Here is a 14,823-nt window from a genome sequence, read left to right on the forward strand (position 1 = left end):
CATTTCAAATACAGCATGTCTGAAACTTTACATGCAGTTTAGATGTTTTAAAATCCTAACTATTTATATAATTGATAAATTTTGATTTTTAAATTTTACAAATGACTAAACTTGTGAATTGAGATTGGTAGCATTTTAACAAAAAACTAAGGTAAACTTATTTGAAGACTATTSAAAAAAGGATACACAGTAATATAATCATGTTTCAGTAGGAGGAGAGCTATGTGCTGTAACACGAACTATAATAATACATTAGCCTTGACATCAGGCATATATTAGTAATATTTTTTTAACCTTCACATAACTTTGAATAATGTTGATAGTAATTTTGAAAATTAGAAGCTGCTTGAAATTCTCTTCATTAAGTTCTTGCTGACATATTAATAATCCTTGCTAGTATTTGTGTTATGGATCTCTGGATTCAAATTCTTAAGAATGATTTCTTATTTTTGGATGTAAAACTTAGTTTTTGATACTTTCACAAATGCTGAGTAATCTCATTCTTTGTTCAGACCCATTTAAAATGTATAGTTTTGGAAACTCCAAATTTAAGTGCTCTGCCACTCCTTAGTTGAGAGGTTGTGGCTTTTAACTCTATGAATGTATTATTATGTACATATGATAGTATTTTTAAGTGTACATGTTGGGACACGATTGTCTCTAGACATCTACCTACTTTATATGTACAGCTTCTTTTTATGGATACTCTTGCTGGTTCTTCATTAATTATGTGTAGCTGAACTGCAGATTTTATGGGCACTGTCCCATAGGGTGAGGATGACCTTTGGTGACTGAAGTCAGGCTAGTGCACCACATGATTTCTATGTTTTGATAATTATCAGCAAATTTTGAGGAAGCAAAATTACATGCAGTGAGCTTTTTAACTCTAAAACTCATGAAATTTCAGGATTAAAGTGCTGTTAATTTTCTGACATGTTTRTCTGACTGGTGGTCAACTTCTGGGGTCTAAGAGCATGTTGGTGTTATAAAACACACTTTCACTTCAATAGGCTTTAAATTAATGTTTTCTCTTCCTCCTGATAGTAGCTGTTCTATAGTTAAAGAAGTAGACATTCATATTGGCAAGATATTACCTGGTTGATTTAAACCCCAAATTTGAGGTGTTGCTATATCATACTTAAACTGTTTAAGGAGTGTGTTTTTATTCTTGTGTTACTTTTTTAAAGCCGTTTTAGAAGTAATAATTGTGGCAARGCTTTTCTAAGGTTTTCGTTTTCCTGGCTGCCATACCTTCTCTCCCCTCTCCCCCAGGGACTTTTAGGCTGAATTTCCCATCCGACATTCTGTTTGCCTCTTATTTTGGAGCAGCAGTGYCTGACTGAGGGCTCAATGATTTAATGCAAATGATCCTGGTTCCAGCCAGGACAGGGTTAATTCTTTGCGCTAGTCAGGAGGGAGCATGGCTAGGACATGGAGGTTATTCCACCTCACTTTATTTCTGGGAGTGGGGAAAGGGACTTTCTTCCAGGAAGAAAGGGTTTGTTCCAGAAAAGGGAATGGAGGGAGCTGTCTGGTATTGTCTATTAACAGGGATTTTTTTCCATGTGAATAATTTCTTTTCTTTTACCTTTTGTTATTAATATTGTTGCTGTTACTGTACATTTCSTTATCTCATCATTTCCAGTAAATTGTTCTTATCTCATCCCGTGATCTTTGCCTTTTGTTCTTCCAGTTGAAGGGTGAAGGGAAAGTGGTGCATGGTGTTAGTGGCAGTGCTACATTGGAGAATACCATTCGTAAAGTATGACAGTGTCTCTGGCAGGATAGGTATATACAGCAAATAAGGCCTCTAGATTGTTAGAAAGAGTGTTCTGGCAAAAAAATTTCAGAACCTTCTCCAGAAGCTTTAAAGACCAGTCCCTGGTGCTCCGCACCTCACCAGCCTCCCACATCTGGCCCTCTCCCTTGCTTTTGTTCCCCTCTCTGTAGTGGCAGCTTTTCATAATGAGCTTGTTGAAATGTTATGGTTCCTTCATGAGACCATACATGAGGTTTTCAGATGGCTTTTCCTTAGGTCTTTAGCATAGGAGGAGATCKGCACAGTGTCGGTGTGTCCAAATGTGCCATAGACCTTGTACTGCTCTGGTTACTGTTTCAAATCTCAGCACTTTAACAACAACAACAAAAAATCCAGTCTAAAACAGCTCAGGTCATCCGTGCTTGCTAATTTGAAAACACAACTTCATCTTTCAGTCTTTGTGTTTCTCCTCTTCTATCACAAGGTGTTAAATGTGCCCTAAAACTTCCAAGAAAATATTTGGAAAACAATGTGAATCAAGGGAAGGACAAGTTTTTAATTATTTAATCTCTGAAAAAWGTATCTGAAAAATATTTTCTAAATTACAAGATTAAAATGTCTGTTAAAGCAGTAAATTTTCTTTTTTTCTATTTCTCACTGTTCTAAACCTTATGAATGTGCATTTGCATTTGCACCACCAAAGCAAACACCAGTTCTTCTGAAGTTAATAGATGCTTGTGCACAATTCATCTGAGAGAGGCATGATGAAAGGGTCCTTCTACTGAGTGGTATTCTTGTCTTCATCAGTGAAACACGAATGAATGGATTTTATTCTTCAGAGACGAGCAGTGTAACCTAAAGAATGAAAAGAGAAACAAGGTTAACCCATGTCATATACCTGCTGTCATTCCTGTTACAGAATATTTTCACCTTTGAGGTGCTTTTTCATAGAGCATGCAGACTCAGTGCCAGTCAGATTACCTCTATATTTGGCTTTGTGTCTGAAAATATTTCTTTCTGACCTTTCCTACAGAGATTGTTTTGTAATCTTTTGGTATTAAGACAGAAATATTGTTAATATTAGCACCGAGGTACTTGCTGGATGTTTTTAGCTATGAATTACAGTTAAAAGTCTGTAGGGTGGTAGGTGATGAATTTTTTTTTTACTCTGTTTAATTTGAAGGTTAAAAGAAAAAAATGTATTCAAACTATCTGATGTCTGTAATGACTTCTAGATTTCTCCATTATATAAAATTATGCAAAATACACATCTATCCATTTATCTTGAAAATGTATACAAAATGAAAGTACAAATTTAAAATTAGGCTAGACAAATAAAATTACTTGCTACAAATAGCCATTCTTTCTTTGAGACATTTTTATGACACTGATTTAATGCAAGGAAAATAAGTGATTATCTGAAATCACGTTTTGCATTATGAGCCATGTAGCTTCAGAATTTTAAACCTAAGCTCAGTGTGAAATGTATTTTAGCTTTTTCTTCTTCTGGAAAAATAGTTTGAGTCTGAAATCCTGCAGTAAAATATGCCTCTTGAGTCCAAATTAGTTGAGAATGGCATGATAAGAAAAACCCAAGACATGAGCCAAATAGCCGTATGATTAAATGTTAAACTGCTGCTCTATTGTTCAGCAAGCCACAATTTTGTAGTATAACCAAACATAAATTACTGATCTTGTTCTTAGGACATAGTTTGTGCATTTTACAGGCTTGAATTGCTGATGACCTGTTATAAATTATATTATGATTAACCCRCTTCACATTTAACAAGCTCCTTCCAGTGTATGTGTAAACATAATAAAAGGTTCAGATTGCTTGCACTGTAGGGGCACTTTGCTTTCTTATCCCAGTCCTAAACAGCACAGCTACTGTGGGTTTTTGGAAGCAGTGTGGATTTCACCACCTCATTCGAAACTGTTTTTTATAGACAGTGTCAAAGTTTGATCCAGTCATTTTACAAGTACTTCTTTGTCTGCACGCAAAGGACCATTCACTTAAATGAAGTGCTGGGATTTGCCCCCTTTGCTATAAATCAGAATGTGATCTGGCTGCACCCTTGCCAGAAATGATTACTTGTGTTAAACTGAGCCAAAAGGCCTGGCTTAAATCTGGTCCACTGAGGGCCAGAAACAGAAGCGTGGTGATTGATGGTATTTTCCTTCATACTGGCTTCTGTTTGAACATGCTGGAAAGCAATAACCTTGAACAAGATAGATTCTGAGTTGTCACTGATGCCCTGGGTAAAACAATGCTTTGCTAATGGTCTTTGTGTTGATTCCATCTCCCACCCAGCTGGCTGAGGAGCTGCAGAGCAAACCACTGAGCAGTGAGATCAGAGAGCTGTTGAAGCTTCTTGCAAAACCCAATCTCAAGGTGAGGATGAGTTGCACCTGCAAAGCGCCTTCTGCATGGGTGTGTGCATCTGCTTTCGTGGGCTGTGCGTGGGTTTGTGTACTTTAACAAGTATGTGTGCTGTTTAATAAAGTATGCMGTGTTAATCAGAAATATCTGCCATGAAGAAATGTATTTAATGTTGCTCATAAAGGATACTGTTACTCTTACTTATAAAAGGAATGCCTTATTTACAAGGGATATTTAAAAAAGTAGATACTTAATTYTTTTTCTTTTGCTATTTTTTAATGCATGTGCTTTGTAAATTTATTATAGMTATGCTTTTACTAAAAGATTGTCAGTCATATCATTGATTTAACTGATCATGCATAAGAACTGCAGCCTGGTACTTGGGACAAAATTCATGATGGATAATGTTTTTAAAAACATCTAATTTTGAAAACTTTCTGCAAAACTACTAGGGTTCTCTGTGGTGTTTTCAAGGAACCTGATACCTTTAATCTGACAGTAGACTTTAGAACCAGTGAATCACTGAGGTTGGATGGAGGTTGGGTGGTTCAACATGCTGCTGAAAGCAGGGTTAACAGTGAGTTCAGAGCAGGTTGCTCGGGGCTTTCTCCCATCAGGTCTTGGAAATGCCTGGGAGCAGACGTTCTACAAATACTCTGTATGGCCTCTTCCAATTCCTGATTATGTTCCTAGTGAAAACTGTTTCCTTATATCTACTCAGAATCTCCCCTGTGTATCAGTGTTGATGCACAGGATTGTATTATTTTTCTATTTTTAAGAGAAAGAAGACCTTAGTGCTCTAGATGTATATTGCAATGGTAATTCAATGTAGCAGTTGATAAGTTGAAATGAAAACTGCCAAGTGGAAAGGAGCCCCTTTTAAGACAGATTCTCTTTTATCCTACCTGTAAAACATTGATTTCAAAATCTGAGAAACTATGATACCTTCAAAGTGCTAAAAAAATTTAAAGATCCATTACACCTGCTTTTTGAAGATTTTTGCACTGACGGTTTCTCCATAGTTTGTTAAGGTGACAAGCTGGGTTTTTTTTTGAGGAATAAGTAATGCCAGTGGCATATGAGAAGAGAAATTGTTGATGCRTGAATTGCAGCGATCCTAAGCTTCGCTGTAGGTATTTCCTTAGTGACTGTCTACACATGCTTCATGCTTCTGAAACTTTGGTGGATTGAGTCTGAAGATCGCTCATTTGCTGCAACTGCATCTCTCCCTCTCCTTTTCTTGCTTTCTCTCACTCATTCCCTCACTCACTCACTCACTCGCTCACTCACTCACTCACTCACTCTTGCTCTCTGTTCCTTGGTAGCAGTGAAAGGCAATGTGATAATCTTAGTGGGATTTCAGGGAAACAAATGCCTTCCCATGGTTAATATAATTGAACAACTGCAGTAACTTAGCAAATGACTTTCTTGGCTGCAGGGGAAGATGGCCAGCTGCAGGGTACCAAGCCCTTTGCATGGCCAGACTGCCTAATCCTGCACATTGCGCACATTTTCCTGCCCTGCAGGGACCTTGCAGGTGTTTCTGTTGTACCTTGCAGGTGTTCGTGTGAGGTAGGGGTTAAGAGCTGACAGTATACTCTTGCCTGTTCATTGTCTTCTCTCCCTGCCATGCCATGGCAAACCTGCCTCAGAGAGATGGTGAATTGTCACTACTCCCTCCTCCATGACGTTGACCAGGTGTACTGCATTCAGTCAGAGTCTGTAGTTCAGATTCTTCTATTGATCTCCCCTGCTCTGGCTTGGACAGAAAAAGAAAGGAAGGACATTTCTTGGATTTGGTAGTTCCAGTTCTTCCCCAGAGATGTTCTAGTCCCTTCAGCTGTATCTGAGTTTATACCATACATTGCRTAAGTTTTTGCAGGTCTTTGCTATGAGGTTGACAGATAGAGAGGGTTTCTTTATACTATTCCAGATTCCTGGGGCAAAATGATGGCTAGAACAGCTCTTTTTCACACATCTAAAATTACTTGGGCTAACTGATCTATCTTTTTTCCAATGATGTTCCAAAGACTTTATCTATAAACATATAAAGCTTCATTTGGGATTGACTTAAGGTGGCTGTACATTGTTTTGCTGGGAAACTTTGCTCTCCTGACCAGATTTATAGCTGCAGTGTTAGCTGGAGCCAGGAGTGCTTCCACTTTCCTACAGCTCTGCTCTAATGTTTATGGCATGGTGAAGGATGGTTAGGGATTAGTTTACTGCACTACATCAGTGCCTCAACAAGTCTGATGATGTAASGGGACAAGTCTAGCAAGGTGTTTATAACTTTGCAGGTTTGGTTAATGGGCAAAAAATGGCTTGGAGAGGCTTCTACTCGTGTCTGATAGGTAAATATTTCTGTATTTTAATTCTGCATTACAGAATTCTTTTGTTGAATATTTCTGAGTGTTTGCATCTGATGAGTAAAACTTTGACAAGTTTGTGGTGCTTGTCATTTTCATCCACAGAGAAGTTTTCTAAAGAACATAGTTTCTCTGAGGCATTTATCAGACCTGAGATTTTCAAAATGCCCTAAAAGTAATTCCAAGGTTTTGTCAGGTGTATTTTTTCCTAAAAAAAAAAAAAAAAATTAAAAAAAAAATTGGTAATTTCTAGTCTTCTAAAAACTGCATGAAGTATCCAGTTACTGAGTGAGTTTTTTTTTGTCCCTGCTCTCAAATGTGGCATCACTTACCGTAATTAAATGAACTAATAATGGTTGTGGTTTATCTTTTCTGATTAAAAAGGAGCTCTGGAAGTAGAACAGAGCATGTAGCTCTGGGAAATCAAGTGGATTTGTTTAACTGTGTGTTAGGCATTTCATTTGCATTCTGGATTTAAAATATAATTGTGGAGCCCCATGGACACAGGCCAGCCACACCTCTTATTTTTAATTTTCAGCACTGAATAAGGACTTAGAGTTTGYATTCTTTAATCTTGCTTTACCTTGTTAAAGATATCAAGAAATTGAATAGTGTTTCCATACCCTAGAACCTAAATCCRGTTGAATATAGTATTAAAGCAGACCAGAAATCAGCTCTTTGAAACAGAATTATAGAATAACCTGAGTTGAAATGTACCCACAAGAATCATCAATGTCCAGCTCCTGGCCCTGCCCTGGACACCTGACAAATCCCAAATGAGCCTGATGGCATTTTCCAAATATTTTTAGAACTGTCAGGCTTGGTGCTGTGACCACTTCCATAGGGAGCCTGTTCCAGTGCCCAACCACCCTCTGGTATCCAACTTAAACCTCCCCTGGCACATCTTTGGGCCATTCCTTCATGTCCTGTCTCTGGTCAGAACAAAGAGACCAGCATCTGCCCCTCCTCTTCCCCTCACAAGGAAGTTGGAAYTGCAGTGGTCTCSTCTCAGTCTCCTCCAGGCTGAACAGACCAAGTGATCTCATCCGCACCTCATACAGCTTCACTTCTAGACCTTTCACCAGACAGAAACTGCACTTGCAGAAATCTAAAATACATTTACCAAGAGTAGGGTAGGAATACACAAGTCTGATCTGCTGGTGTTTCAAATCACTCAAACACGCCCTTGCTTAGGTCCAGGCATCATTATGACCAGAGCTACACAGCACTGCCCACAGGCTGGCCTGGCCTGACCRTGAATGTATGTATCCCTAAGTTTTATGTCTTCAAGGTATGCATTTTATTGCAGTTTAATTAAACAACCAACCAAATGCCCACACACCTCACAGTTTCAAGGAACACAAACATGACAATTTAAGTTTCAATACATTTACTTGTGCTTATTGACCATCATTTTAACTTTGACATGTTAAACTCTTAAGCTGCTTTGTAACATGAAGACTAGAATGTGTAGTTGGGATATACATGAGGAAATGGTATTTCTGATTTAAGAGAAGACAACCCCGGGAGTTCTTTTGCACAAAATATGAATATCATAAAGAAATAAGTATTCTCAGCTTTAGTGGTTTATAATTTGGCAAAATTAAAGGAATTTACTTTACAGCAAAAGGAATATCTTTAAAGAGGAGAGTTGTACAGAATTCTGAAAATAATGACAAAAATTTTGAACGTTATGAAGCATCAGGCAGGCACCAGTGCAAATGAGAGAGGTGCCTTTATAGAAATGTGGGGGTTTTATGAATCTGGAASTATTGCTATTGAGAGCATTAAGCTTTTTTTTTTTTTTTAAATTAGTGTATTATCTAGAGACAAAATACTTTTCATTGTATGCCATTATGTAATTTGGAACATATAATTGGAAGACTAAAATTCAAGATGTTTACACAAAATATACCTAAAAGGCAATTTAATTTTGGCTATTTAATAAACATGTCACAATCAAGGTAGCAAAATGGTCTTATCTGTTGGTAAGGATGGAAATGGGAAGAAGCGAAGCAGTCACTAGAGTTCCTCTGTCAGCAACAGGGCAGAACTCCAGTAAGGAACACTGTAAGAAAGGAGATGTACATGAGAGATAATCAAGCTAAGAATGAAAGACTTTAAAGGTTCCAAATTCTCTTCCACATTTAATTAAGAACTGCCTCGAATAAATAGGTTTCAGTTCCTTTTCTAACAAGCRGGATAAAGCTGTGTACTTTTTGGGATGGTGCCATAACAGAAGAGCATAATTGTCATTTATTTTTAAAATTATTTTAAAAAACTGAAAAAATTAACATTTTAGACAATTATTTTATTGCTGTGTCTGTAAACCAAAAAGGCGCTAAAAGAATGAACCATCTTTTAGTCCACTGAACAATGTTATCCCAATTATACAAACTTTGAGACAGGCTTGGAATATATTATTCAGATCTAAATAGCTTTTAACTTTGTGTTTGTAACAGTAATTATGTTTGTGCTCATTACACACCAAAATAAGCAATTTACCATTGAAGTTAATCTGTATTAGGGTAAATTTAGTGTGTTTTAAATTAATATAAAATATGTCCTTTGTGGTCATTGGTGTAATGAGCAGAACCTAATTTCAAAAGCTAATGTCACTATGCTAAAACTATTCTGAAGAATGTTTATACCTTTATGACCCAGAGGAAATGAAGTGATTACAATGGTGGTTCTGCCTGTTTCAATAGAGTTCATCTTCTGTTTGTGTGTGCTGGAAGGTTTGCCAGCTGCTAGTCTGAAACATAAACCAGGTACCTAAACAAGGGCACCAGGCAGGACTATGAATGAGTTCAGTGCCTCATGGTGCACCAGAATGTAAAGGATTTGGGTCACTTTGGGCATTGTACCTGTAGCCATAGAGGAAGCAAGAGGTGGACATGTAGTATTTTTCTTGTCTTCTCTTTTATTACCATAGAATTAACAGAATTTTGGAACTAACTTTAAGATAATTTGCRGAGTGAGGGGAAAAGTGCTCTTGTATGACTGGGAATGTTACTGTTCATACAAAATACAGATTCTTTATTTTAAGTTGGGAAGGAAAGGTGGTTAATTGCTTTCAAATGGCAAAGATGCATACACCAGCAAATTGCAAGTGGGATTTATGCTTGCTGTTTTATTTGCAATTCACTTGACTTTCAGTTTCACAAAATAATTTGCATTTGTAAATATTTGCATCTAATTTCACCTCTTTTGGCTTTCCTTCAGAATAAAACCATGAGTTAAGCAAAACTAAAACTGCAGATAATGAAGCCAGGGAACTATGTTTTTTATAGACATGCTTCCTATATTTGATTAGGTTTCTTTAAAAAAAGAAATAGTTATTCTTTGAGCATGAAGCATATCTTTAACATTGTCCTGTCCTGTTCTGGTTTTCTTGTATTTACTGGGAAGTTTGTAAATTCTACTCTTTAATTCATAAACAACCGCTGATGCCATCATTCCTGCCATCTGAAGCTTATTAGATTTGCATAGTGGCCTGATAGACTGTTCAGATCAAAGTGTGGCTTGTTCTKTTAAAAAAGCAAACATTTTAAGCCTTTATCAGCAGAGCCTTCTAAAGCTGCCTTACAGTCACTGGTGAAAATCAACAATATATATTATTGTACTGGAGACTGCGGRCTTTTTTTCTACAAGAACTTTAACATACAAAGCACAGAAAGAAAATATTGTGCTATAATAATGTAGAACAAAATCCATTTCTGCTTTGAAAAGTTTCTTGAAGCATTTCACATAGCGTATAATTAAAAAAAAATAAAGTTAATCTAAACTTTGTCTTCTTTCCAACATTTCCTTTGTAATTAGACCTGCTGAAGATTTTCCATCAGGGCTTTTTCATTGAACTATGTGTTTTTTGCAAAGTCAACATTTTCCACTGGAAATGGTTGGGATTTGCCTATAACTGTTCAGGTTTTGCATCTGAAGAACTCAAATACAAATTTCAGGTCTGTTAACATCTGAGCTACATTTGGGTTCCTGCTATATCCTACATACTTGGGGGATGTTTTGGCCCTGTCCTGTTAGGGACCTGTGTTCCCAGATAYACCAATGTTTTCTACTTTTGCGCATGTCCTGGGAGACTGTTCTTCTCTTTATGAAATATTTATGCTCACAAATAGTAACACAAACTACAATATTTGTTTAGGAGGCATAATTTCCCATGATCTTTAGCTATTTATTTACCAGTGGTCTGTGAGATGTGTTGGTAGGATGGTTATAGGAATTGTCGTAATATATTGAGAGATTTTACTATATTAATTACTTTAGATTTATTAATATGGTGAGCTGGAGTACAATGTACTTCATATGTCAGCTGAAGAATTCCCTACATAATCCTCACTTGCAAAATCAGATGCCATTAATTAGTAAACCTGCAAGAATGTGCTTGATTTTTGACGGTATCCTGTGAAATACCAGCAGGGAGGTAGAAATATTTTTTTTTTTCCCTCCAAGTAATAGATGCAAATGGCTGCAGCAATCAGCAAGGACCATGCCACTGATGGTTTCATAACACTGGTTGATGGATAGCCCATAGATGTTTTGAGCATACCAGCCATGAAGCTGGGACAGAGAGGACAGTGCTGGGAGACTTTGGCTGGCAAATGACTGAAATCATTCATGCCTTTAAACAATTTGCCACTTTRGAAGTTATCCAGCACATATTTTGGCAACCAATTGGAGAAAAATATATTTTATTAATAACTCTTTTCAGCTTTAGACTTGACTTCCGATTTCCATTTCTGCTTGCACCCATAATTCAAAAAAAATTTTTTATAGAAAACTCTCCTGAGTAAGAAGAGCTGGGACAGTATGTTGCTGTCTTTTATTTCTGGAATGTTCATGTTACTGAGATGGAGTAAGTAAAACAAAAATGTAATGGCAAAATAGTCCTTTTAAAAACAGAAAAAAAAAGCCTTCATTTTTCACATCCATCAGGCAGAAAAAATCGTAAAGCGGTTATACTCTTATTGTTGAAGGAACTGACATATAACAATATACCACATATTAGAAGCATAGATACCAAATGATAGAAAGGAGGTGAAAGAATACTGCCTAGGTATATGTAAGTAACAGCCATCATTTTACTCTGGAAATGCTCTCAGGTCCATCTAGTGATAACTCAGCTCACGTCCAGTGCAGAGTTTGTCTATCTTAGACGTATGGATATGAGAATGCTCAGTAGCAGCCAGCATATAATAAACAAAGTGATAGATAACATAAACAAAAGTGAAGCCAGKCAGGTTGGCAGCGGAAAATATAGAATTTGAAAAGTAAATCAAAGAAATTCTTTGGTTATATACACAAACTTTCTGACATGAGAGAACCAACTTTCACCCACTTAAGTGTTGAATTGCATACATGTGACTACAGCATTTAGACACAGAACATAGAAAATGGTAAAATGGCTAAAGCTGGTAATTTAGGAGAAGGAAAAAGTCACGATAGATAAAATCACATTCCTTTCAAGCAGCAATTTTATTCAYCTACTGAAAATGGACTAGTGAAATGGAGAAACTGCACAAGCAGTATGAAGCAAGTAGTCCCTTTTTTAGATATCATCTTTCTATGCTCCTTTTTCTTTCAGTGGTGTTTTTCCATTGTATTCGCTGGATCGTATTGTATTTGAACTCTCCATTCAACAGTCTCGTCTCTTCTGCTTCATTTTTAGTTAGGTTGCCATATAGTATGAGTACTCTAGTTGAATTTAGSACCTCGTTATCATAGATGAATACATGTTACTACTTTCTGAAGGAATTAAGTTTATTCAGAATCTTTTAACCTTTTGGATCAATAGATTTATTTTTTTAAGGACTTTAGACATCATGTCAATGTCAAATAAAGGGTGGGTCATTCCTAAAGACACTTACTCAGAAAGGGCAACTGCATCCTCAGCTTTTACTTTCTTTAGTTTTATCTTCATATGCTTTCTTTGATGTGTCTTTGGGTGGTTTCAAACCAAGTGAAGATGCATACTACCACTGGAGACAATATTCTTGGGAAGCTGCCACTTTTTAAAAAAAGGAATTGATTAAGGATTGTCAAGATACTGAAAGAGTGCTGCTGTCTCGGCATTTTCCACTCTGAAAAACATCTATTTGTGCTCTTRGAAGTTACTTAAACAGGGCTTAAAGCTTCAAGGACACTTTAGCAACATGAATCGTGTTGCGAATGTAAAACAGACTGTTCMAATTCTTCACTATTGATTTAAAATCAGAGCATTTTTTGCTGTTATCCACAACTGAGGGAAAACACAGGGTTGTCATCTGGAAGGGTATTAACACCTTTACCAGATGATACAGATGGACGGATTGCATGTTTCTGTGAACACAGAGAACAGTTTGACTTGGGAAGCATCTCCAGGGGCTATGAACATTGAGCCAGAGGAAACGGGAGTCTGAAGATGCAGAAAGTTCATTTTTCTGTTGGCTGTTGCCGTCTGGCTACCAGCTGCAGGTAAACCGATCAGTTCAGACTGGTGAATCTGAAATCAAGAAATAGCATTTTCAGGCAAGGAAATTACCCCTTTGTGAAAGGAAGTTCACGTAGTCATGAATAAAATCCACCGTAGTAAAGAGAAAAAAGTAATATATATTGAATATCAATCCAACTGAGACGTTGCTGTGCTAAGAACATTAGTCTACGGTAGATATTAAGAAATCAAAACCACACATGTACATAGTATGTGTTATTATTTTGAATCACTGCTGTGACCCAGCTGCATTAGATTGGAAGAGAAAGGGATTTAATTGCCATCTGGACAAGCTTGAACTAGAGGGCAATGCTGGTTGAAGTACAGATGGGACACTTGCAAGCATGCAGTGTTATTTTCTGTTATGTACATATGTAACTGCTGTCTTCTCATACAATGTATACTTTCTGGATATTTTATAAAGAATATATAGGAAAATATATCATTTTTCCTATATATGGAAAGGATGGAAAGAAGTGAATTAACCCAGATTTTTATGTCTTAGTTAGTACACCCATTGCTTCCCTGATTATGAACACAAAATTATGCTTAATTTAAAGGACCCTATTTAATTTTTCTTACCATCCCTGTCAAAGGTGTTTTGCTTATGTTGATTAAATAGTGTAAGTGATCCTCAGTAGCAAAAGCAAACTTATTTAAATGGAAGTTGACAGATTTCTTTAACATATACACTATATATTAAACTSGGGAATTCTGTACAGAACAGAAAATCCCAGATTTCTGTTGGGAAGTGATTAGATTAATGCAGCATCGGCAAGAGTAACACTACTTCTGTGGTTGATGTGTGATTACTGTAGCTTGTAAAAAATGTTAATTTTGGTCTTACTCAGGCCATCCTCTGGCCACTTTAGCAGCACAACTGAGTTTCTCCTGCTTGTAGTTTTATTGCTTGCTTCTGCTTCTGGATTATACTGCGTGCTTCAGCAAGCTGGAAAATTCAGATAATGTGATTGTTCTTACCTGGTAATGGAAATGCCTGTTCTCACCTGCCTTTCGGTTCCCTTGTTAACCCTTAACTTGTCTCAGGATTAGTGTTGCACGTAGTCCCTTAGCAGGCAGTGTTGATGGTCAGGAGACTGCCATTTGCTGCTAATTTCTGATGACAGTTTTTCCACACACTGTCTAGAGTCTGTATGCCATCACCATAATGCTTCAGCTTTCTGCTGGTTCATTCTACTCTTTTCTAAATTCTTGCACATGTTTGGCTTTTGTGACTCCTGTGCTTCTCCTTCCATTCTGATGCTCTTGATGATCTTTTCTTCAGTATGTTCAGTCTCCTCCCAGCTCTTTCAGCTTTTCTTCTTTGATATCTACTGCTGGATGACATCACTCACATTATTTTAATTTTATGCAAGTTACTCATAAATTAATCTTTCCAATCTTAAATAATTTTCTCCACCATTTTTATCCTTTTTTATAATTTCTTCTGTAACCTTATCTCAAAGGAAAATGTAATATGGCTAGAGCTCTCTGGAGGATGAGCTCTGCCAGGTGAGTGCAGGGGCACATTGCTGTGGTTGCTGATAAAGTTATTTTTCTCCTCAAGTGAAACTTTTCTGTGCCAGCTTCAGTGGCAATTACTGGCACCATGGCAAAGCAAAGCGGTGGAGAAATGTCTGTGTCTCACCTGATGGAGTTCAAGCTGAACTGCCAGAGAAGGTGGCTGGTGCTAATGATCTAAGCTGTGGAGTGGGACAGCACAGTCATGGGCCATTTTGTTCTATTTTGCTGACTGTGCTGCCAGAGCAGTAATGTGCTCCACAGTCAGGGTCACCAGCCGCTGGGTTGGCAGTGTCACCCTGCTGCAGCT

General features: G+C 37.2%; 1 protein-coding gene across 5 annotated transcripts in view; it reads left to right on the top strand.

Moving 5' to 3' along the window:
• MPP7 (MAGUK p55 scaffold protein 7) overlaps positions 1 to 14,823 on the top strand; it is a 149,401-nt gene that overhangs the window by 84,295 nt on the left and 50,283 nt on the right. For all 5 annotated transcript variants that reach the window (XM_057374158.1, XM_057374163.1, XM_057374159.1 and 2 more), the window contains one exon: positions 4,071 to 4,151. In XM_057374158.1, the coding sequence (XP_057230141.1) occupies positions 4,071 to 4,151 (81 nt within the window). The remainder of the gene's footprint in view (positions 1 to 4,070; positions 4,152 to 14,823) is intronic.

This window comes from Malurus melanocephalus, unplaced genomic scaffold (assembly GCF_030028575.1).
Source record: "Malurus melanocephalus ecotype Western Australia unplaced genomic scaffold, MMel_1.1 scaffold_218, whole genome shotgun sequence".
Taxonomy (NCBI): domain Eukaryota; kingdom Metazoa; phylum Chordata; class Aves; order Passeriformes; family Maluridae; genus Malurus; species Malurus melanocephalus.